This window comes from Podarcis gaigeae, assembly GCF_964106915.1.
Source record: "Podarcis gaigeae genome assembly, chromosome: 2".
NCBI lineage: Eukaryota > Metazoa > Chordata > Lepidosauria > Squamata > Lacertidae > Podarcis > Podarcis gaigeae.
The window spans coordinates 78,100,545-78,125,057 of NC_139679.1; the positions used below are offsets into that span (position 1 = coordinate 78,100,545).

General features: G+C 39.7%; 1 protein-coding gene across 22 annotated transcripts in view; it reads left to right on the forward strand.

The window, feature by feature from the left end:
- Nucleotides 1–24,513, forward strand: part of ATP2B2 (ATPase plasma membrane Ca2+ transporting 2) — a 372,922-nt gene that overhangs the window by 306,047 nt on the left and 42,362 nt on the right. For all 22 annotated transcript variants that reach the window (XR_014561209.1, XM_083726734.1, XM_083726721.1 and 19 more), the window contains 6 exons: nt 3,853–4,017; nt 4,601–4,815; nt 7,157–7,399; nt 12,698–12,939; nt 14,268–14,502; nt 23,777–23,956. Coding sequence is in view for 21 of the 22 variants with exons in the window: in XM_083726734.1 (XP_083582860.1) it covers nt 3,853–4,017; nt 4,601–4,815; nt 7,157–7,399; nt 12,698–12,939; nt 14,268–14,502; nt 23,777–23,956 (1,280 nt within the window). In the remaining variant the exon portion in view is untranslated. The remainder of the gene's footprint in view (nt 1–3,852; nt 4,018–4,600; nt 4,816–7,156; nt 7,400–12,697; nt 12,940–14,267; nt 14,503–23,776; nt 23,957–24,513) is intronic.

Consider the following 24,513-nt stretch of genomic DNA (forward strand, 5'->3'; position numbering starts at 1 on the left):
CTTTTTAAAACAACAACAAATAATATTTATTTCCTGTGCAGATTATTTAAGTGTATATTCCCTGTGTAAATTAAAAATTAGAATTCTCAAAAAGCCTTTTCTTTGCCGAATAATATTGTATCTATTTTTCCAATATAACATTTGCCGTCTACATTTGTCTAACAGCAGTTTTTTGACATGTTTTTCTTTGCAGAATGAATATACCGTAACTGGTATAGAACAGTTGAACACATTTGTTTTTCTAAGCTACGTAAGATAGATGAATAATGAAGAAGATAAAGCCCATAAAAATACATTTTTTAGTTCCTCTTAGGAATTTCAAAATATGGAAATAACACATACAGTCCTCCTTGATGCTAAGCTAAATTGATTATGTCTAACTATTCTTGATAGATCTTCTAAACAGTGTACACCATAATATACTATGAGTAGTGGAAAATTTCTCCTGAGCAACACCATTAAATTTATGTAAGGCCATAGTTGTGGTTTTGCACATCTCCCTTCAGTTTCAGCTGGGATTGCGCAGGGGAAGTTTGTAATATATTGTGCCCTATAGCATTTTTATTATTGCACCAACTTTCGTAAGCAGTGTGTGAGACAGACACACAGGGATGATGAAGCAATTCTAGTGCAACTTACAGCTACCAGCTTTCCTAACCATTTGAACACTTGCCTTTGCTTTTCCTCATATTTCTTCATGTTTTCAGTTTTAATTATACAAAAAAATGATTGTTTTTTGTTGCTACTTCAAATGCAATTGTAATTGCATATATTTTTGAGAGTGGTTTAGAGCATTAAAATACTTTGAGTAGGTTCTTGGTTGTGGTAGTTAACATGTTCTGTGTATAGCTGGTATTTAAGTACTTGATATTTATCTAAATGTACAAGGTGGCAAGAGGCTTTGCTTCCTTTTAACTAAAAGAGAAAATCTTCACACTGATCTTCAGTGTCTAGCTGGAGTGCTCCTACGAATAACTATGGAAGCATGTTGTGCTATAACATCTTCCAGTGCTCTCCCTCTTCAAAGTTTAGTTCTTCATAATGTTAGGTAAGCGTCACCCTCCCAAAAGATTTCAGCAAAATTTACCCACCCCCCTGGAAGTGGCAGAAAGTGTTTCTCTGAGTGTGTGAGAGAAGAGGTTTGCAAAATTGGTAGGCAGGGCTCAGCACAATATCTTTTAATAGGCATTTTTTCTCCTTAATATCACTCTCGGGGGAAATGGCTTTAAAGATGGCTAGATGGCTGAGGCAAGGGGGAGAATTTGGCTTCTTGCACTCATTCTGTAGGGATGCACTGGTATACACATTTCTGCATGCAGTTCTGCCGTCGTGTCTAGACTGACTCCTGGGCTAAGTAAACTGAATATAAAATCAGTATCTTAAACTCTACCACCTCGGAACATGTGCAAGTGTAAAAAATGGCACATGGAGAAGGAGTAAAGCACCCTTTCCCCCTTCATTTCTCTGCTCAAAATTGCACTTCCAAAGGCTGCTTTCCTCTTTAAAGAAATGGAGGGAACCTCTCGGGGCTTGGATAAATGTGTGATGTCCAGTTGTGTCCCCTTGCAAAATGAAGGCTAACAGAAAGGAAAGGTATATGTTTCCCTCCACACAATTTATTTAAAGTTCTCTGCAGGAAGATAGGAGAAGGTTTTTTTCTTTTTCATATACTGAATTCTTTGTAAAAACATACTGCAGTTGTGAGACTTTTGAATTCTTCGAGCGTTAGAAAATTAAAATGACGGTGGAACCTTGAATCTGTGTGCACTACCACCACACCCTCTCTAGCTCTGACCTTGCCCCATTCAGTAGCAAGGTATGCTGTCAACTTGTACGTCTGTTTGCTTCAACACACATACACATACCTGATGGTTTCATCCCTTATACAGTGGTACCTCAGGTTACATATGCTTCAGGTTACATACGCTTCAGGTTACACACACCACTAACCCAGAAATATTACCTCAGGTTAAGAACTTTGCTTCAGGATGAGAACGGAAATCGTGCTCCGGCGGCACAGCAGCAGCGGGAGGCCCCATTTGCTAAAGTGGTGCTTCAGGTTAAGAACAGTTTCAGGTTAAGAACGGACCTCCGGAACGAATTAAGTACTTAACCCAAGGTACCACTGTACTGATCACTGCACTCTGCAGGTGAGGGCCTCCTGTAGATATCATCTTACCAGGAGGTCTGTTCCACACAATATAGGAATCTAGCCTTTAGCATACTGGTATTCTCTTTTTGGCATCTATGGAATTGCCACTTACCTGGAAATCCTGGGGAAGCCATGGTTTGCAGTCATGGCATGACTGCTACCCAGCCCAGAACCATTGTACTTCCATGGTCATTGTGGGAACACCTGTTGTGGGAACAACACTCAACCCAGGGTCAACCCAGCCCTCTCGTCAGCCAGCAGGTGAACTGGTTGACGCCAGAGTCACACCCACTTCCTTTGCCAAAACCTACTTACATCTGTAATCAGTAAGAAGTGCGGCCTACTTCATCCCAACTACCGGCGTCATGTGTATTCCTCATTGGTCTGCCTCTGGCTGGGTTACATGTTTCTATGCCTGGGCACACAAAGACTTTCCTCTTTCAACAAACCTTTTAAGTACTGTAGAGCTCTTTCCTAGTCTGCAGCTTTTTCAAATTGTTTTTAGATGTTTAAATTGTTTTGTTGCTTATGTCTTTGCAGCCCTGGACTCCTTTGGGAGAAAAGTTGGGATACAAATTTTTATTATTAATAGTAATAATAATAATAATACAAGAATTCTCGATAATAGTGTAGGGTTCTCTACTATGGGGAGGCTTGTTCGTAGGGATGAAAGGATCTGTCAAGTTCTTTCAGTTCTCATCTTTATAATCTTAAATTCAGTTTTCCACATTTCTGCAGCAAGTGAATTTTACAAACAACAGATCATCATGAAAAGCCTTCAGTTTTTTGTGCATTTTTCCCTAATTAACACAGTTTTGACTAATGTACACATTTTTGCAAGCAGTCTCTCCTAATATAATGCCCCTTTCTATGTTTTTTTTTTCATGAATGTATTCATTCACTCCCAATATATGTGTTTTTATAAGCATTATTTGGTGGGAGAAATGTATCACAAAATTCAGATAGGTGCAAATTTTGAAGGATGGCTGTGTTTCAGTTCTCATATTGTTTTGGAAAGCGTGAGCTTGATAAATTATGCTTTAAATGCAAACTGAATCAAATTCTTCTCCCATCCCTACTTGTAAAGCATGCTGCAAACAGACTTAGAAGTAATCGTCAGACCTTGCCTCTGAATAAAGGAGGTGGAGTAGGTGACGCTGGCATCCAGAGGCAATTTAATTATATAATTCTGAGGAGGCTTCTGATGTAAAAAAAAAAGTTAGATAGTTAATTATATAGGTCATAAATCTATCATTCAGGATATAGTGTGAGTGCACATGAAACCACTTTTTGCTAAAGTAAAACAGGTCTGAGTCTGGTAAGTACTTTGGAAGGGGGATGACCCCATGTAGGCCACTTTGGGTCAAACAGCAGAATAATAGTGTGATATAAATGCAAGAAAAAAAAACCTTTTTTAAACTTAAAAGTGAAAAACTTCTATAAAATCAACAGACTTTCATTCTAGAGAAGGGGAGGCAGAAGCAGACCTTTGTGTATGTTTTCTAAAGTGCTTTGTAAATTGAAGACTGGGAAATGGTTAGAAGCTTATAATCTTATCAAAATAACCTGGCATGTCAACTGTTCTAAGGAAAGCAGTGGTGCAGCAGCCAGCACTGAAGGCCAGATATCTCATTTTCTAAATAAAACATTTGAAATAATGCTACAGTTCTTAAATAATTTCCCCTCTTCTGCACTGTTAGCCAAACAGCAGGATGGTGCTGCTGCAATGGAGATGCAGCCACTGAAGAGTGCTGAAGGTGGAGATGGAGACGATAAAGACAAGAGGAAAGCCAACATGCATAAGAAAGAAAAATCTGTCCTCCAAGGGAAGCTGACTAAATTGGCTGTCCAGATAGGGAAAGCAGGTATGGTGTACATTTGATGGGGTAACCTATTGTGATGAGGAATGTACTAGAGAGTTTAGACTAATTGCCTGCCAGATCTGCGCACAATAGATAAAAACCATTTCCCAAAGCCATTCCCTTTGTCACCTTTTTTTTCTTTTTTTGGTACATGGAACTCGATTAGCACTCTTTGGTTTTGCACTCCACACTCAAGGCATTCAAAGCAATTGTAGTATTAGACACATTTCTTTGGAACCCAAACTGAGACTCCGTGGGGTTCTGCTCATTCTCTGTAGTGATAAGAGTCCAGTGCAATTTCCCCAAGGTATAGCTGAGCTCAAGATCTCGAAATATCACATAGGACGCTGCCTTACGCAGAGTCGGATCATTCTCGTAAGTAGTTTTGATGGGCTGCATATGTGTGTGATTCTGGATCACGTCTCTGGGCTTCATAGTTAAGTTGTCAGACACGATAATGATTAAACTGAGATTTTAACATACAAAAATGTTGTAGCATGATGCCTTAAATAAAAATATTTTTTTCACAAATTTCCACCCCCCCACACACTTGCTATAGTAAAAGTTAACTTTTTTTCTGTTTCAGGTTTGGTGATGTCTGCCATCACTGTCATCATCTTAGTATTATACTTCACTGTTGAAAACTTTGTAGTCAGCAAGAAGCCATGGCTGCCTGAATGCACACCTATCTATGTTCAGTATTTTGTTAAGTTCTTCATAATTGGTGTTACCGTGCTTGTAGTTGCTGTTCCAGAAGGACTTCCACTTGCAGTTACTATTTCCCTCGCTTACTCTGTAAAGGTAAGCAACAGTCTTGAAACCAAGATTTTTTCCGTAGTTATTCAATTTGTTAATAGATTACTTAAAAATTGGTTTACTGTTTAGTAAGGTAAACAGGACTGCATGTCAGTGTAATTTTAAAGGTTTTTCAGAATGCTAATGTCTTCAGATCAGAAGTGTAGCTGAAGAATAGAATAGAATAGAATAGAATAGAATAGAATAGAATAGAAATGTTGACATTGTACACAGTAGAATATTTCTCTAGAGGAACTTCTCTCACTACTGTGGAACTAATAGTTCAAACAATAACATGGGTGGGCTTTACTTAGGGGGATCTCTTTAAAGAAGTGAATGAAGCAATTGGACTTGGATAAAGAGACATAGATTCCCACTTAAACTGAAGCACCTCAGGTGCCAGTGTCAGCCATTTTGCAGTTATGGGGGGAAAACACTTATGCTAGAATAGCTCAATTTCCAGTAAGGTATATCTACATAATTAAATTATTCTACATTGGTAGGCTTTCAATATGCATGAATAACATAATCCAGTAAATAATGCAAATGCATTTGAATGGGAACCCAAACACCAAAGCAGAGTCTGAAATACAATTCACAATGAACTTAATTGCCTTAGGACAGCAGATCTCTGTACTGTGTGATGAGGGTTTCCTGTGCTAGTTTGTACAGAGTTATGTACGGGACTGGTACTCATTGTGGCGAAATGTAATAGAGTTTATTGTCTCTCTTTTTCCTCAAAGAGGATTTTTTCAGGGTGTTGGTAGGCACTTATTGTTGTAACGTAATTCCTGTTTTTCCGCAAACTACGACTTCTTCTTCTTCTTCTTCTTCTTCTTCTTCTTCTTCTTCTTCTTCTATAAATTGAAATTACCACTTCCTCTCTTTATCTGCTCCCTTAACATGCTTGCTTATCACCTTGCATTACTTTAACCTGGTAAAGCCATCAATTGCACATGGCAAAATATCTGTACCTATATTAGAAAACTGAGTGCTGAGTCATTGCATTATCATGTGCAATGCACATCTTCCTCCTCTCATCCGCAATTTGCTTACACAGGCCAAGGAACACTCAGATGTGTACAGTATTTTATCATTTGCTTTTCAGCTTTGTGGTCTCTTAATATTCCCTTAAGTCTTTCCCCCAAGGATGCTTCTGAATTTCCTTTCAAAGTTAGTGTTTTAGTGGTTCCCGCTTCCCTTTTCTTGGATTGTGGAGCGGTACCTATGAATGGTTTTTTTTGCCATTTTTCCTGGCTTGGATTTCCAGAATTTGTAAAGACTGCTGTCTATACTGATGCATTGCTGCCATCACAATGCTTAATACCATTCTTAGTAGCTTTAATATTCTGGCTTTTTAATAGCAGTTCTGAAACACAGTATTAGTTTTGTTCTTAGATTATATAAACACAATCTCAACAACAATGGCATATAGACAAACAAAAAAAAAAAGGCTGGTAATGGGAGGAAGGCATAGAGAGCAGGAAAAGCTACCATAAACATTCATAATGGAATGTTTAGCTTAACATGTGTGTTTCTCTGAGTTCCATTCCTGCCCTTCTCCTCCCCCCACCCTGCAAATGTTTCCATTACAAGTAAGGATCAGTGTTTGGGTGGAGAGCTCCACTGAAGTCTAAAACACCAGAACCTTTCCATTACAAGAAATGTAAATGCAGTGGTGTAGACAACTGTATGCTGAAAAGCAAACAAAGAAAATAGAAGTGACTGGGTTTTTTTTTTTTTAATGTGCATGATCACTCATGCACACAGCTTACCAAAATGGAAAAGAATAATGGAAATGGAAGAAATGGAAAGTTCAGCAAGAGCAAACTGTACATGCACTGTTACCAAAATTAATTATAGAAATCCTTAATGTAAAATTGGAAGATAAGTAGAGTGGAACACAGGACAGAGCCATCTGTAGAATTACAAAATGGAATGAAAGAAATATGTCCACTCCTACTTTGGTTTAATGCTCTGTGTGTGGGGGTGGGTGAGTGTATCTTTCAAATGAATTTCAGTATTTTTGTACTGATGTTTGAAAACTGTACCGAGATTATATTGTTCCTGTTCAGCTGATTGTCTCATGTGCCTAAAAAAAAAACCACCAAAAAAACCCCAACCATTAAAATGTTGGCAGATATTAAGTCACATTAATCCCTCATTTACAGGAATTTTGTAAAAATGCATTTTGTGTACCTGAAGTTTCTATGTTTTACAAGTGCAAATGGGATTTTGTGGAAAGATTAATCCATCTGCTCTACTTAAAAAATGCTTATGCATTTAATTAGCATAAGGGATTTTCAACCTATTTACCAAATAGGCTTTATTTTTTCTTCTTTTTCAGAAAATGATGAAAGATAACAATCTGGTCCGTCATTTGGATGCGTGTGAGACGATGGGTAATGCTACAGCCATCTGCTCTGATAAAACAGGAACATTAACCACCAACCGGATGACAGTAGTACAAGCGTACATTGGAGATACCCATTACAAAGAGATCCCTGACCCAGATTCCATTCCAGCCAAAATTCTGGATTTGCTGGTTAATGCAATTGCCATCAACAGCGCTTACACTTCAAAAGTTCTGGTAGGTAGGCTTTGATTTCAGACAGTAAAAAAACATTTGGGGAATCTCTGTCGATTCTCTTTCCACTGTAATAAAAATGTTGTCGTGTGAAGGTTTGGCGAAAGTAAGAATAACTTGAAAAATCTACATCTATATGCTTTGTGGTTTTAAAAGAAATGTTTCGAAAACTATTCTGTTTTGTAGCTTACATGTGCCATGCCAAATTTTCATGAAGTTGATATTTTTAGGTAAGAAGTGGACTTATAAGGAATGTCAAAAGGCCCCCAAAGTCTATTAACTTATCTTTCACATTTTTTGTCCCTGTAGACAGCCAGATCACTATTGCATAATTCAAGCAAGTCAGTGTTCATATAGTAATAAATAATGATAATGATGAGGATGACATTTGCACAGTACTTTCCACTGTTCAAAGTGTTTCGCATGCACTACTTACTTGTAATCCTAACAACTAAATCAGTATTATTATCCTTCTTATTGCACATGAGGGGATTGAGGCTAAGATAAAATGGCTTACTTTATGCTGGCTAGTAAATATGAACACACACACACACACACACACACACACACACACACACACTGTCTATCCAGACAAGCAAGATGCATTTTCACAGTTCAGAAACAGATATCCAGCCAGGCAAAAAGCACTCAACAATGGCATGGAACGGGGCAGGTGAAAGGTGGGTGTGGCCTAATCAGAGTCCTAAGGGCTGTATAGAATAACTGCAGGGCTGCATCAGATCCCTACCCCTTGAACTAGATGAATAATGATCATACTGTTTTTGTATTCCATTTTGCTTAAAGAGGAATCGGTTGGAACTATTTATTCGTTGTGTGGCTAGAAGAATAGTTTCAAGAAGAATCTGTAGTTGAGAGTTCTGTTTATTTATTTTGCCATATCATGTTTATTAATTTTACAATAATGATTTCCATTACAATCTCTCCCCTCATATTATACATTTTGGCTTTTTAGGGCCATGACTTCCTTCAAACCTTCCTTGTGATTTTCTATCTTTCATTTCAAATTTCTGCATTTTCACTACTTAACCATTGCTTTAAAATCAAAAACATCAGAGCATCATATTTTCTTATTCTTCTCTGCAGTGATTTTTATACCTTTCCTTAAAAGCTTCTTGAAATCCTACCAACGTGTTTGATTGAATACAATTGTCTTTCAAATAATTTACAAATTTAGTCCAGTCCTTGATGAACTTCTGGTCCCACTGTTCTCGGATTCTTCCCGTCATTTTGGCCAGTATATGTACTTTAAAAAATAAAAATTACTCTTCTGTTTTCTGAATCCTAAGAGCACTGTGAAACCTTGAAGGCATTATAGCTAGAAATGTCTATATTTTATTTTGTTTCTACTTAATGTAGCTTTGACTTACTATTGGGCCTCTGGGAAGCCCATGTAATTCAATAAATTTTAGGCCTATTTATAATCTTACTATAGTAGCAGAGTTTCTTATAGCCTCCTGCTTTCTTTGTCCTGCAGACATATACATGTGAGCTGTAGACTATTTAGTGACTGATGTGTAACATATCTATTGAAACATATCATATTATTTCAAGATGCCGGTGAAGACAATCAAAACATCTGAATAGCATCTCCTTTTGTCTACAGGTAGAGGTCAAATCACTATGATAAAAGGGGAAGAACAACCCAGTTTCCCACACAGCCTTTGCCTGTTTAGCTTGCTTTCTCTTCTGCACCTTTTCTTGGAAACTAACAAGCCAGTTTACAGTAGCAAACAGACTTCCTTTTCCTCCCCTGCTCTGGGCATAGGAGGTGGATGAGAAGGCAAGCTAAGCTTCTTTATTACTTAAGCAGTCACAGTATGGCATACTGCAGGAACTGCAGCCCATAGATGCCAAAAAGCATCTGTAACATCCTCCCAAGTAAATTCCATGCTTGCTCATTTCCCACTTCAGTTTCTCTAGTGATATTTAACAAAATTTACATACTACTTGACTGTAAATAAAATGCATAAGCAGTTAAAAAATAAAGCAAACATTAAGGGCAGAATTCAGCTAATCTGTTCCACAAGCAGAGGTCAGCACAATGAATCCTGCTACTGTAATGGGACTTTTCCCCATGTCTCCATTGGCCACATAAGATTCCCCCATTTAAATACATGTGGCTTCAAATACAAAAAGTAAATAGTGTTGTTTTCACATCTACTCAAAGAGTGAACCTAAACTATTGGGTATAAAATGATACCATACTATACTGGGCTTGCAAGTATGTAGAGAGCCAATCATCTATTTGCCCATGATCTAAATAGAATTTTCAAATGCCCTGCTTTGCTGGATTTGTGACTGGGGCAGGCATAAGCTGATTGTTTAGGGAAGCTTTTAATGTTTAATGTATCACAGTATTTTAAATTTTTTTTTGAAGCCGCCCAGAGTGGCTGGGGAAGCCCAGCCAGATGGGCGGGGTATAAATAAAGGTAAAGGTAAAGGTACCCCTGCCCGTACGGGCCAGTCTTGACAGACTCTGGGGTTGTGCGCCCATCTCACTTAAGAGGCCAGGGGCCAGCGCTGTCCGGAGACACTTCCGGGTCACGTGGCCAGCGTGACATCGCTGCTCTGGCGAGCCAGAGCCACACACGGAAACGCCGTTTACCTTCCCGCTGGTAAGCGATCCCTATTTATCTACTTGCACCCGGAGGTGCTTTCGAACTGCTAGGTTGGCAGGCGCTGGGACCGAGCAGCGGGAGCGCACCCCGCCGCAGGGATTCGAACCGCCGACCTTTCGATCGGCAAGTCCTAGGCGCTGAGGCTTTAACCCACAGCGCCACCTGCGTCCCTGGGGTATAAATAAATTTTATTTATTTATTTATTTATTTAGGCTTCATCAGTGGCATCTAGTGAGATGTATAGTTTGTTAAGTGTGCTGGGAATTGTAGCTCTGAGGGGGAGATAAAGCCTTACAGTTCTCAGGATTCTTTGGGGGTTGTGTGTGTTTGCAGTAAATATATATATTATGTGTAGGACTAAGCTGTGTGTATGAGTATATGTGTGAGGATGAGAGCAATATATTTACTTAGGGATATGAAATATTAGTTGTTTTACAACATTGAACTAAACTAAGATTTTAAAAAGGAATAGTGGATTATTGTATATTTAGGCAAATGAGAGAAGTTATCACAGTTATCGCGAGTTCAACAGCCTGATCTGAATGCACAACTTCATTGTCTCACATAACTCTTCTGATCAGGTTTTATGGTTAGGAAAGTTTTCTAAACAATTATTTCCAAAAATTCCAGGTAACTTTGTTTTTACATTGTTTCATGTTTCAGCCTCAGTTTAGATCCATATTTCTTTTCATTTTTTTAGTTTGAGTTTATTTGGCATCTGCAAATACTTGGTTACAAAGACTTTATTTTAATTTGGATGGTGTATACAAATAATAATAATAATAAAAACTTTGATTGTTGTACACTTTAGACCCGGGGCAGTCAGCCACCATGGCATTCTGGTACAGCTGATACTCAGCCTGCAAGAAAAGATTGATGGTATGATTAGCATAGCAGAAATTGCAGGTGGAAATAAAATAATAGCTTTCATTGTAGCAGAGTTAAATTTCTTTTATCTATTTGCTTTAATTTTGAGAGTTAATAAACATGAAACAGCCTAAAATAATTTCATTTTAAAGTGTAAAGCAGATTCGTTCTCACTACAGATTGCGGACAGTAGTCTGCAAGGAAACTGGCTTGGCAATCAGATGGTTTGTGCTGAAGCATTCCAGGAGAGGAAATGTCACTGCCAATTCTCGCCACCGTATGCTTTATTTTATTACATCATGGTGAGATTGGGGGATCTGCAGCTGTTCTAGCAGGTCTCACAGAATTTAAGACCTCTTCTGAAAATTATTGTCTTTTCTTATTTATACTTACATTTACTCATGTACACACAAAACAATGAGTATCTTTTATTAAAACTTACTTTAAACCACAGCAGAAATGCCTGTCCCAATTGGGGAGGAGGACAAGACTGCATAGAGTAAATATGTTGGTGGATGCAAACAATTATTTAGATTATGGTTAGGTCAGACCTGGGCTGGATCTAGACACATCAAAAAAGTGTTTCAGAAAAACGCATTGTAAACCTCAAAGTGCAAAATCACGTTGGTGAAAGACGGAACTCCACAGCGCCGTCTGGTGTCACAGTATTATAACACATATAAAATGCTTTTTCTTTAGTTATGTAGCTGAGTCACTGGCCTTGTGGGGTCACACTTTTTATTCTTTTGTTAAGAAGTTACAGTTCTAAAATTCTTTTAGAAATTATTTGTCATGATGGTTAAAACATATTATCGGAGGAAAATACATTTATTTTGAATGAATTTTATAGCCTTTTTTAAGTTGCTGAAGAGTAGGAAAGGCGATTAATATGGGGGGACTGTTGCCTAAGTACTCAATGTGTACAAAATTCCAAGATGGTCACATCAAGGGTTTTGTTACGTTTTCTTGAATACAATTTACTTCCTTGTATTGATGTAAATTACCTTGATACCTTTACGGTGCAAGGTGAATGAATGAATCAATAATAACCTTACTCATGCTCGTTATTATCCCCAGATGGAGAGCTCAGACCAAGAAATAATGGCTTTCCTCAAATCCAGTGACTCCACCCATCACTATAATAGGGTTTCAACAGAGAACTTGCAGTTCAAAGCTCATGTTTTTAACAAACACAGTAGATAAGCTCTCTTTCATTCTGTTAATATTAAGGGTCACTGTTAAATAGAATTGCAATAGAAGTAACATGTTATTTTTAACATGTTATCTGGATGTGCAATTTTTTAAAAATTTGATTTTTATTATTATTTTGATGGCCGCTTTGCATTATGCAAGGAAAGGGAGAGGGTGAAATGTCTTTATTTATTTGAATTTGTGTGGTAAGTTAAGATTCCCAGAGTAAGACGCAGATGACAAGTTACACATATTTTGCTCTTACCTTTTTTCGTTTTCAATGGGCTGCAGAAGCCTACAGTTGGGAGCACAAAACTGGAGTGGGGGACAGACTGCTCTTGTCTACACCCTGTCCACACGGTGGAAAGCAGCATCCGGGAAAATTTTGACTAGAAAGTCTGCCTGAGAGGAAAGGTTAGGCAGCTGACCTGGCCCTCTACAAGTGCTCCAATCAAGATCTCAGACTTCTGCTGCTTTACTAAAAAATAAAAAAGGGAAATATCGGAGGGAAAGCTGCACATGCATAGTGTGGCTTTATGTAAGATCTTTATGCTGTGGGGACATGAAGGAAAGTTTGAAATCCCAATTCTTTCTTTCTCCTTAGCCACCAGACAAGGATGGTGGTCTACCTCGCCAGGTTGGCAACAAGACAGAGTGTGGATTGCTGGGGTTTGTCTTGGACCTAAAGCAGGATTACCAGCCTGCCCGGAATCAAATGCCTGAAGAGAAGCTCTACAAAGTGTACACATTTAACTCTGTGAGAAAATCAATGAGTACTGTCATCAAAATGCCAGATGAAAGTTTCCGAATGTACAGCAAAGGAGCTTCTGAAATTGTCCTAAAGAAGTATGTACTTAATATTTGCTTTGAACACGTCACTAAATTTGGGTATGCACGCGATCCAGTTCTCATTATTTGGTTAGTTTAAATCTTACTAACACAGATTGACAGATGCGCACACAGAGACCTTAAATGTACAGCAAGACAATGGAACATGTTTTTACATTATCAAGTGCCTCTCCTGTGAGATGCCATGTATTAGGTGATTCCTAAATAAGTCCCATGGAAATGAATGGGAGCTAAGGAAGAGCACTTCTGTGTATGCATAGCTGACATTCATTTAAGTGAGAGGTAGAAGAAATTCCTGGCAGACGTGGCACATGTCCTTTTATCTTATTTACCACAAAGTAAATTGTTATTTTTCTGCTTCCAGGAAAAAGTATAGATTAATTGATTGAATTGAATTACCGTATTTTTCGCTCCATAAGGCGCACCTGACCATAAGGCGCACCTACTTTTTTTTGGGGGGGGGGGAATTCAAGAAAAAAAATATGTGGCTCTTGGGGGCTTTTGTGGGAGGTGGGGGAAGTGAGAGAGCCTTGCTCTGTCCCTTTCCCCACCTCCCACAAAAGCCAGGGATAGCCGCGCGAAGCCTCCCCAGGGCAGTGGGATGAAGGCTCCCCGCTGCCCTGCGGAGGCTTCGTGGACTACCCCAGAGCTGCTCAGGAGCTTGTCGGGGCTGGCAGGGGAAGCCCTGGTTTCCCCCACTGCCAGCCCCAAAGAGCAGGTTGGGGCTGGCAGGGGAAGCCCGGGTCCCCCCCCCCCAGCCCCAGGGACCACAAATTCGCTCCATAACATGCACAGACATTTCCCCTTAGATTTTAAGAGGGGAAAAGTGTGTCTTATGGAGTGAAAAATACGGTATTTTAAGAATAACAGCAGCACATTTCAAAGTGTGTATTATTTATCATGAATGGATGAGGTGGACAATAGTTCTCACTGTTACTAATTGGCTTACTATGAGTGGCTTGCTAAAAGTCTGATTCAGGGCTTGTTAAACTTAAATTCAGTTCTTCTAGGTTCAAGACCAATGATTTTTAAACACTGAACCCCCTCACATTATTCAGACTACCTTTGTTATGCATTCAAGGCTTCTTCTCTGTCTTTGTTCTAACATTTATTATTTTTTTGCCAACAAAGAGATGTTATAATTTGTTATTTCCACCGATAGATCTAACTAGAATTTCATCACCCATTCGGCTTAGGAAGGTACCAATCAATTTGCTACTTATTAAAATTAATGCTATATCTCAGGCATGTTGAAATCTTTATTCTTGGTCTCTAGTAAATTGTTTCTGAACTGTAGAATTGCTGCTGGTATCCTTTCCTTCCAGGTGTTCTAAGATTCTTAATGCAGCTGGCGAGCCTCGCATCTTCAGACCTCGTGATCGGGATGAGATGGTAAAGAAAGTGATTGAACCTATGGCCTGTGATGGATTGAGAACTATCTGTGTTGCTTATCGAGACTTCCCCAGCAGCCCTGAACCAGACTGGGAGGATGAGAACGACATTCTATCTGACCTGACCTGCATTTGTGTGGTTGGCATAGAAGACCCTGTAAGACCAGAGGTATGCTAAACTTAAGCCCCGATCCTCCTAAACCATCCTCATTTGAATTAAGTTCCATGAACTAATAATACTAATTTCCAAATAGGTTTTAGGCGTAGAATGTTAAAGCACTCACATTATTATTATTATTATTATTATTATTATTATTATAAAAATGTACTTCCTACAGTTCAGTTTTTGAAAGCAATTCTTTGTACTGCAGTGTGACCAAAAATACACCATGTTGTATCAAAAGAGGCCCATTCATGCAACATTCCCACCTCCCATTTTTTGCTTCCGTTCATTGTACATACCCATTTTACTTCTGAGGTCTGGGGAACCCTGTGGAATGGTCAGTGTGCTGTTGAGGACTGCAGCTAGTATGAGGAAGAAGGAATTGGTAGGTAGAAATAGGTCCAAGCAAGTCTGCACATAGAGAAGTTTCTTTTTAAAACACACACACAAACACACATATTTTAGCAGGTTTGAGAGTAGTACCAGAAGACTCATCCTTTGATGCACTGTTTATATATTGTTGCACGACACTCCAATCTCCAAGTGGTGCGAGATTTCAGAGGTTCCAGGTGCTACCCCAGGGTTCATGTTTCCTTTTGGAAATGAGGCACAGCAGACACTGTGGTGTCTTAATGATATTTGGTTTCTTTACACACATATACAACCTAAGCCTACAGTGGAGGGGTCCACAGCCTTAACACCCCATGAGGGTTTTGTTTCTCCCATAGCCATAGCCTTGGATTCAAGCAGAGATCCACGATGGCTCTCTCTCTCTCTGCTTGCTGCTCTTCCTCCAGGTCACATCCCTGTCCCCAAACCTCTCATCTCTCAACCCTAAACTGATAACAATACCGTGGTACTCTTCAGGTTACATATGCTTCAGGTACAGACTCCGCTAACCCAGAAATAGTGCTTCAGGTTAAGAACTTTGCTTCAGGATGAGAACAGAAATCGGGCTCTGGCGGCGAAGCAGCAGCAGGAAGCCCCATTAGCTAAAGTGGTGCTTCAGGTTAAGAACAGTTTCAGGTTAAGTACGGACCTCTGGAACGAATTAAGTACTTAACCTGAGGTACCACTGTATGTTCACTTGGGGAGCTTGTTTATTACAAGACATGAATGGGTACACTTGCTATGATGATTTTTGGTATCATTACTGATAATGTATTAACAAACAGTAGGTGGTTATAAAAGGGCTACATGACTTGTTTTTCCATTCCATTATGTGTCTGGTATATCTAGATGAAATGTCTTCCACTCCAAACAGGTTTTGGCTCATTCACTAAATAGCTTGTTCACTGGATGAAATGTTGCATGGCAGTTTGAAATAAAAATATTGTTTTTTAAATTGATAACTTTTTAAAAAAAATTATGGAGCTCCTAATTTCATCCTCCCAACAGTTTAGTTGCTTCAAGATGTGATCCAAAGGGCACTTCAGCAAGCTAATTCAGTACTGTTTACCACTGTATCCTCCTGGACCATTTCTGTCAGTTGCTGTTTTGCAGTCTTTCCATTCCTACTTACAGCGTTGGGTTCAAAGAATAGCATTGGTTTTTATGTGTCCACCTTCTGGTAGCTGTGCTGTGGGATGCCACAGAGCACTATTTTGTTCCCAATGCTGTTTAATATTGATACAAAACTGCTGGAAGCAGTTGTTAGAATATTTGCTCTCCTAATGTCAGCATGCTAATGACACCCAGCTCTATCTTGCCATTACAGTCTGAAGCAGAAGACACTGTGATTGTTCTTAATTGGTCCCTGGATGCACTGCTAAGCTGCGGATTGGTAAAATGGAGACTCTGTGCATGAGTGTCCCCATGGGATTTTACCAGTTCTGGATAGGGTTTTACTGACTCTGAAGGAAGCCTTTTGAATTTTGGGGTACTGATAGATCCATCTTTGTTACTGGAGGCCTAGGTAACCACCATAGTGAGCAGCACCTATGTGGAGAAATCACATTTTGCAGTTTGTTTATAGGGACAAAGTTTGTTTTATATGAAGGTAATAGAAGGGTTCAGGTTAAATTACAGTGTATCCATTGGGAGCTGACCATTGGCTATTAATTATATAAGACAGGACTGGTAAAAGCTAGGTTCTTTTTATACTGGGTTAAAAGGTAAAGGTAAAGGTACCCCTGCCCGTACGGGCCAGTCTTGACAGACTCTGGGGTTGTGCGCCCATCTCACTTAAGAGGCCAGGGGCCAGCGCTGTCCGGAGACACTTCCAGGTCACGTGGCATGCATGACAAAGCTGCATCTGGTGAGCCAGAGCAGCACACGGAAACACCGTTTACCTTCCCGCTGGTAAGCGGTCCCTATTTATCTACTTGCACCCGGAGGTGCTTTCGAACTGCTAGGTTGGCAGGCGCTTGGATCGAGCAGCGGGAGCGCACCCCGCCGCAGGGATTCGAACCGCCGACCTTTCGATCGGCAAGTCCTAGGCGCTGAGGCTTTAACCCACAGCGCCACCTGCGTCCCCCTTATACTGGGTTAGAGGATTATAAAAGTGAATTTTGGATTGGCTTGATGGATAGAAATTCTTGATCACAGGAAAAGTGGTCTGATGAGGGGACAATGACAATTTTTGCTGCTTAAATATCATTGGTTGAAGTGTAGGCTGACCAGAGCATCAATAGGCTACTGTATTGGGAGAGTGTGTGACTGAAGGAAACTGCTGAGAAGGAGGAGGCGGCAGAAGGAAGAAGGCTGGGGTCTGGAGCAGAAGGAAAAGCAGTATGGGCAAGAGACTTATTGAGGCTAGGGGAAGCCTAGTAGTATAGTCTGCCTAAAAAGAGCTGAATCACTGGCTTAAGCTGAAGATTGACAGAAAGGCTATCTAAGGGCACTGAGCAGTGAGGAAGAGTTCAATAAGGAGCTTCTGGATCTGACCAGAGAGGTAACTGCTGGAAAACCTGGCTCATAAGACAATGAGCAGTCATCTTCAGTATTTGGTGGCAGTGAAAGTTGGCCGACTGGGCAAGAGGAACTAAGAGAAATTTGCATAGAAATTAAATAGGGTTAGGAATTCTGCATTAAAAATCAGTCCCTGACCCATAATGTTGGATGCTGTTATTACTAGGTTGTTTTTTTAATCTGCATTTTTATTACACTACTTTCGTGTTTTTATGTTTGTATTTTTGCACACTGCTTAGAGATTTTAGAAACAGACATAGGCAGACAGGCGGACAGCTTACTTTTCTGAAAGTATACATGCAGCTTCAACGTGAAAGCCAAGATGGTGTTTAAAAACAGCCTGTGCTTTCTCTAGAAATGGGTCTCTGTGTTGTGACAATAGAATACAAAAGCAGTCCTTTGGATAGTGAAATAAAATAGTTGTAATACCTTATTCATTTAAAAGAAGAAGAAGCAATGTGCTAGTTGTCACATGAAACACAGTTGTGTGGCAGCCACTTCATAAGCCCGGTCACTCCTAACAAGCTGCTCCCAATGTAGCTCTGGTGATTTTCACTTTGTAGTAATCTCACAGCCTGTTCTATTTATTTTTGGACCAGTGTGGTTAAAATCATTAGAAATGTGTAGGAATTGTCTGAGTTAAAAGACTTGCAGTTACGTTTGGTAGAAAACATGCATGAATAAGACAAAAAATAACAAAAATATTTCTTATTGCTGCTGAATGTCAGTGCTGCCACCTCCTACATTCTCTTTCTTCTTCAGCAGGGGGCTACTTTATTAAGTAGCTATTAAGTAAGTCCTAGAATCTAGGACAGCAATGGGGAACTCCTAGTGCACAGATCTAGATAGGGGTCCGAATTGGCTCACAAGGCCATTTCCCTCAAACTATGTCCACCTTCCCCACACCTGGAGCAATTAAAGACATGGTACAAAGGAACTATCAGAAGTTTAAAGTGCTCTCCTGATTATTCCTTGCTAAATGGGGCTTGCTGACAGCTGCTTGAGGGTGACAGTGTGCCTTCAGTGACAACAAGCGCTTAAGAAGTTGTCACTTGGCATCATAATGACATCAGGTGATTTGTAGGTGGGTGGCACCACCTATCTGTCAAAAATGCCCCACGGCAAACATTTGTTCAACCCATAATTGCCTTGATGCTGCAGTTTGACTGGAAGGGGGCACATTTCTTTTCCTCTGTGTAGTACTGCTTTTCTTATAGAAATGGGCCCTCTGAGCTGCTTTTTACCCTAAGGGGCAAAATGATGCAGGTAGTCATTCTGTTTCAGAATGCAACTTTCTGAAGAAAACAAACCCTATTTTGGATTTTAGTAGGGATATTTCTGGAGATTTCACACCTGGTACCACATGCCCCTGGGCATGATTTTCTTTCTTAACAGCTTAAGAGGTAACCACATTTGTTTGGATAGTGGGAAGGTGATTCTCATCTCTTTTAAATTAAACAATAACATATTATGGTTGTTTGTTGCACATGGGCATCCAGAGCTGATATTTAGAAAGTCACGGGGGAACATTACTAAGTCAAATTAATTATGTGAGTGACTGAGACCAACTGAAAGCTGAGAAGAATTTCTGGTACACGTTTTTTGTGTGTGGTAGAACTTTGGCTGTTTATTTCCTAGCAGGCCTCAAGTGACAATGCCTCATTTTTCCCCTGTGGTAAAATGGCTGTATTCTTAAGACCTGCCAATGTACTTTGGTCTTCCATGCAGCATTTCCAACAGTATCTAAAAATGTGGCAAACTTAAAAGTGCAATCTTATACAGAGTTACTCAAAAGTGAGCCCCATTGATTTGTCTCCAGGTAAGTGGGTAAGTGGGACCACAGAGCCTAAGACTTGCCGATCAGAAGGTCGGTGGTTCGAATCCCTGTGATGGGGTGAGCTCCTGTTGCTCGGTCCCTGCTCCTGCCAACCTAGCAGTTTGAAAGCACGTCAAAGTGCAAGTAGATAAATAGGTACCACTCCGGCGGGAAGGTAAACGGCGTTTCCATGCGCTGCTCTGGTTCACCAGAAGTGGCTTAGTCATGCTGGCCACATGACCTGGAAGCTGTACACCAGCTCCCTCGGCCAATAAAGTGAGATGAGCGCCGCAACCCCGGAGCCGGTCACGATTGGACTTAATGGTCAGGGGTCCCTTTACCTTTACCCTTAAGTGTGTACAGAAGGGTGGTGAATCTTTTTTTACCCCAAAGGTCACATTACCCTGTGGAAAGCCTTCCAGGGGCTGCATGCCAGTGGTGGGTAGTTCCAGAGGCAAAAGTGGGCAGAACAACAGATGTCATTGTTTATCTGTTTTTAAAAGGCACTGCTTAAAATATTAAAAATCTCTAAGCAGTTTACAGTAAGTTTACACTATGAAACACCATTCAATAAAATTACCTTTACAACATCATTTAAAAAAACAAGATAGAAACATAACTCTACATCACAAATAAAACTGTGCTGTGCACAAAGCAAATGTAAAAAGGTAAGCATCAGAGTGCAGGAAAACTTGGGTAATTTTTTAAAAAGAGTTATAGAAAGGTGATTACTGTCTCTGCCTCACAAATTACCTGAGGGAAGGTATCCCAAGAAGAATCCTCTGGTCACTGAATAACCAATAGGGTCTCCTTGGGAGATCTTAAAGAACAGATTGGTCTGTACGGGAGAAGCAGTCTGCAAAGTATCTTGGCTCCAAGTTGCTTAGGGCTTCAAATATCAACAACAAAACCTTGAATTGGGCTTGGTAGGTAATAGGGAGCCAATGCAGACCTTTCAACACTGGTGTAACATGTACAGTAGGCTATATTTCAGTCACACAGAAGATGGAGGTTTCTCCATACTCTGTCATCCCCCCCACCCCCCACCTGCCTTTCCATCTAAGCAAGCAAGAGGCACTATCATAGTTAAAGATCACATTTCAGGCAGGTAAAAGCACTCAAGGAAATCACTGAGCAGGGGGAGTTGTGACCTGAGGAGTAAGTTGTGCCCTGCCTGGAGCTCTGAAGACCAGATACAAAGGCCTGGAGGGCTTCATTCAGTCCCTGGGTCTGAGGTACCCCACCTCTGGGGCCTAGCATTGTCATCTAAAGCAATCATAGACCTGGGAGTAAAATTTCTTGAACTTGGTAGGGCTTGCTTTTAAGTAGCCACGTATAGGATTGCACTCAAGAAAGCCAACAAATCTGCAGGCAAAGTGTCGTAATCTGAAGAGCTTTTCAATGTGACTTTGGCGACTTCTATGTAGAAGCCACACTGGCCCCTGCCACCCTACGGCTTAGCTTCTTTGTCTGCATGTCTGTATGTCTCTTGTGCATAGGATTGTGGCTGCTTCTCCACATGATATTATTAGCCTTACAAGGATTGAGAGAGGTGTGATACACCAGGATGGCATTATGATTGCTCAAATTTATGTAAAGAGGAATTTCTCGGCTTTTCTGTGTTACTCTATAGAAGAAAACATTTTGGATCACATCCAATGCTGTGTGAGCAGCATTCTGCTGGTACAACGGGACACCTGTTTCCCCCATGTGCCCCCAAAATTTGAGGGTGCACAGGGGTCTGGAGGGCACAGGAGTGGAAGAAGGAGCACCACTGTGTGCATGGAGTTCTGCTGTGTCTGCAGAGCCTTTGGTTTTAAATAGCAGTAGTCATTGATTGATGGAATGTCATACGTCAAAACTATATACATATATTAAATGTTTTTAGTGCACTACTTTGCTAACAGAAGTTCAGTTCTGTGGTTCTAATGATCTCTGTTGTACCTTGAAAGGGTTCTTGGTGTACCATTAGTATTATTCAGGCTGTAACGCCTAAACAGAGCTTCATGAGGGATAATTCAGCACAGTTAATTACATTCCTCAGTCTTTTATATAAAAAAAGTCATCAATATTCTATGGAGATCTTAACATACAAAATTCTGCTAGAAGCCTCATTACTGCATACTCTGTTTACTCATTGGATCACAACTTCATAAAAGTATTTTTGGAAAATTAATCAACAGTTGTTTTATATAAGCTATTTAGGTTTCTAAACTGGGTTGTGGATGCTGATGGGTTGTGCTAGTTTAAATGATTAGAAAAAATCATAGTAAAATGAAAGTTAAAACTGGAAGCATGCAGTTCATAAGGCATCTCTCTTCATGTTGTCTTGCAATTAATATGTCCCCAAAATTGGGAGACGTTTTAGTTTTCAATCTCGTATAGTAGTAAGATTTGAAGATAAGTTTGTGTGTCGTGGAGCAACCTGTTTATTGTTTAAAATTCACCATGATTTCTTCAAAGGAAAGAAAATTATATCATTTCAGTTAGATCTTTAATTAGGAATCACTATCTGTCAATGCCAAAACAAGGCAAGTATACTTTATGTACATAAAGTATTATTTTACAATCTGAATTAGGAACAGTTAAAAAAAAAACACAGGAGTTTATAGCCTGGCCTGCCTTAGTTCTTCAGCATCTTCTAATTTCTCTTGTTTAAAGCAGAACCTAAGATGAGCCTGCTAGATCATGCCAATGGCCCATCTAATATCCTGTTCTCACAGTGGGAAGCCTGCAAACTGGACTGTTGATATTCTTATTCTTAATGAATTTGTCTAATCTTCTTTTAAAGTTATCCAGGTTGGTGACCATCATTACCTTTTCTGGGAGTGAGTCCAATAGTTTAACTATGTGCTGTGTAAATAGGTGCTTTCTTTTATGCCGAATCTTCCAACATTTGGCTTTATTGTATGCCCATGGGAGAGGGATAAAAACTTTTCTCTGTCCATTTTTTTCCATGTGAAGTATAATTTTATAAACTTCTATCATGTCGCTATTTGCGTGTCTTTTCTCTTAAGATAAAAAGTCCTAAACACTGCAGTCTTTCCTCAAAGGGGAAGCAATCCACCCCCTTGATCATTTTTGTTTGCCTTTTTATGAACCTTTTCATACATTAACTTTTAAAGAAAATATATCATAGCAATATCCTAACCTCAGCCATATCATGTTATGTCATATGCTGTGGTTGTTAGCAACTTTGAGGGCTTAGACGTGGGTGAAAATGTTCTAATAAATAACTATAGTGTGGTGCCTCACACTACAGTAGATGTTAGTGAAAGTTCATGCTAATGTCCTATTTCTTACTTGGTTTTTCTCAAGATTGTATCACAAGCGTATCAGTCCTAATTCTGATTATGCACAGAATGCACTTCCTTTACCAGTTATTAATTCCCGTCCACACTTCTTGAATGTGGATATGTAGCAGAATGTGAGCACTGATTCCATTACATCCATGCTGTGAAAGTACTACAACTTCCTTAAGCTGTTCCACTGGTACTTATTTATTTACTACATTTATGTTTATCTCTAATGCCTCTAGTACACTCTTCCTTCATGTAGCTTGGAACAGCTTACGTAGGGCTTCCAAGCAGTCTGCCATCCGCCTATTGATTATGTTGAGCTTTAGCAATATATCTGTGCTTTCAGGACATAATGCTGATTTTCAAATATAAATTCTCCTTGAGTGATCTTTGGTAGGCTTATAACTTATTCATAATGACTTTAGTATTGGCAAGGGATTTTTATTTTTTTTAAGCCACTGAATAGATAGAGAGCATGCATTCCCATTGCTTTTTCTCCTTGGTGCTATTGTTAGAATAGCTGAGCTCAGATAATCTGGTAAGGCGGTGCTGAATTTGTATTTGCTGGTTTAAAATTGTGAAATGTAACATATATATCTACTGTTAGGTGCTGTTAGGGTAGTATTCCATTATGAACCTTTCAGAATTTTATTTTCAATTCATAGCTGCATAAGAGGCTTTCAGTCCCTTTTGGGAATGTTTCATTAGGTTTTTAGTTGTTTCTAATGCCTATAAAAGAGTTGCATGACCACCTAAACCAATAGCAGGAATACAGCATATTCTGCAAGCAGTAACTTATTAGGGTTGGCCATTCCATAAGCAGGGAGCAGCGGCAAAGTGTTGGGAGGACAAACCTATGTGTGCCATGTGACCTGCCAAACATCCCCTAAGCCAGCCTGCTGCTCACAAGACCTAACCTGTCATTAGTATTGAAGTATGATTGAACTGTCAGTTTGGTCAGTTTCTACACATGTAATTATATTTCGCTATATTTCATCAGGAAAACATATTGGACAGTCATAACAGGTTGGATGGAACATTAAGTTAATAACGATTTCAAATTTGTCTCTTGTATAAGTTGTTGTAGGAAGAAATGATCTTACTTGTGTTCCCTATATCTCCATCATGCTTCTTTTGGAGTTGTTAGAAAACCAATCTCTATTGGTCTCACAGTACTCTTGCTGCTATAATAAAAATCTGATCAGGATCAGCTTGTTTTTGATACTTCCCCCTCCATTACATCTCACTGTTTTAGGTCCCAGAAGCCATAAGAAAGTGTCAACGAGCAGGAATTACAGTCCGTATGGTCACAGGGGACAACATCAATACAGCTCGTGCTATTGCAATAAAGTGTGGGATAATTCACCCTGGAGAAGATTTCCTCTGCATTGAGGGGAAAGAGTTTAACCGAAGGATCCGAAATGAGAAAGGAGATGTAAGTCATGTCAGGACAAAACATACAATATTCTATAAAATAGTTACAAAACCTGTCATATTTGTCTTGTGCTGCGCTGTTCCTCACGTTCTTCCTTTTTTCCAAATGGGAGAGATGGTACTCTTTTAAAGATTTTATGTCTTTAAAAAGCTAGCAGATCGTGGCCACTTTTCTCCTCCTCTGGTCCTTCTGTGTTGCTATGTCATCCAAACTGGGTTTGCCTTGCTACAGACAAACCATGAGCTGAAGTTGAGATTTGTCCTTGGTTCAGAGCTCATGGTTTGGAGGAAATAAGCTATGAGCCCAGTTTCAGATGACATGCTAAGCCAAGTCTTAGCTCACAGAAGCACAGCAGCAACAGATCCAGAGGAGGAGCAAAGCAGCCTACACACTTATATATTTGTGCTAATTCATGGTTTGTATTAGCCTTGAATGCCAGTTGAGTCAATGTCTGTGTTTCATGCACCAGCTTTGCTGACTGTACAGTTTGTAGGGATTCAGGATGTTTCTGTCTTTGTCTTGTTCAAATATGTTATATGCTAGGGCTGCCATGTGTC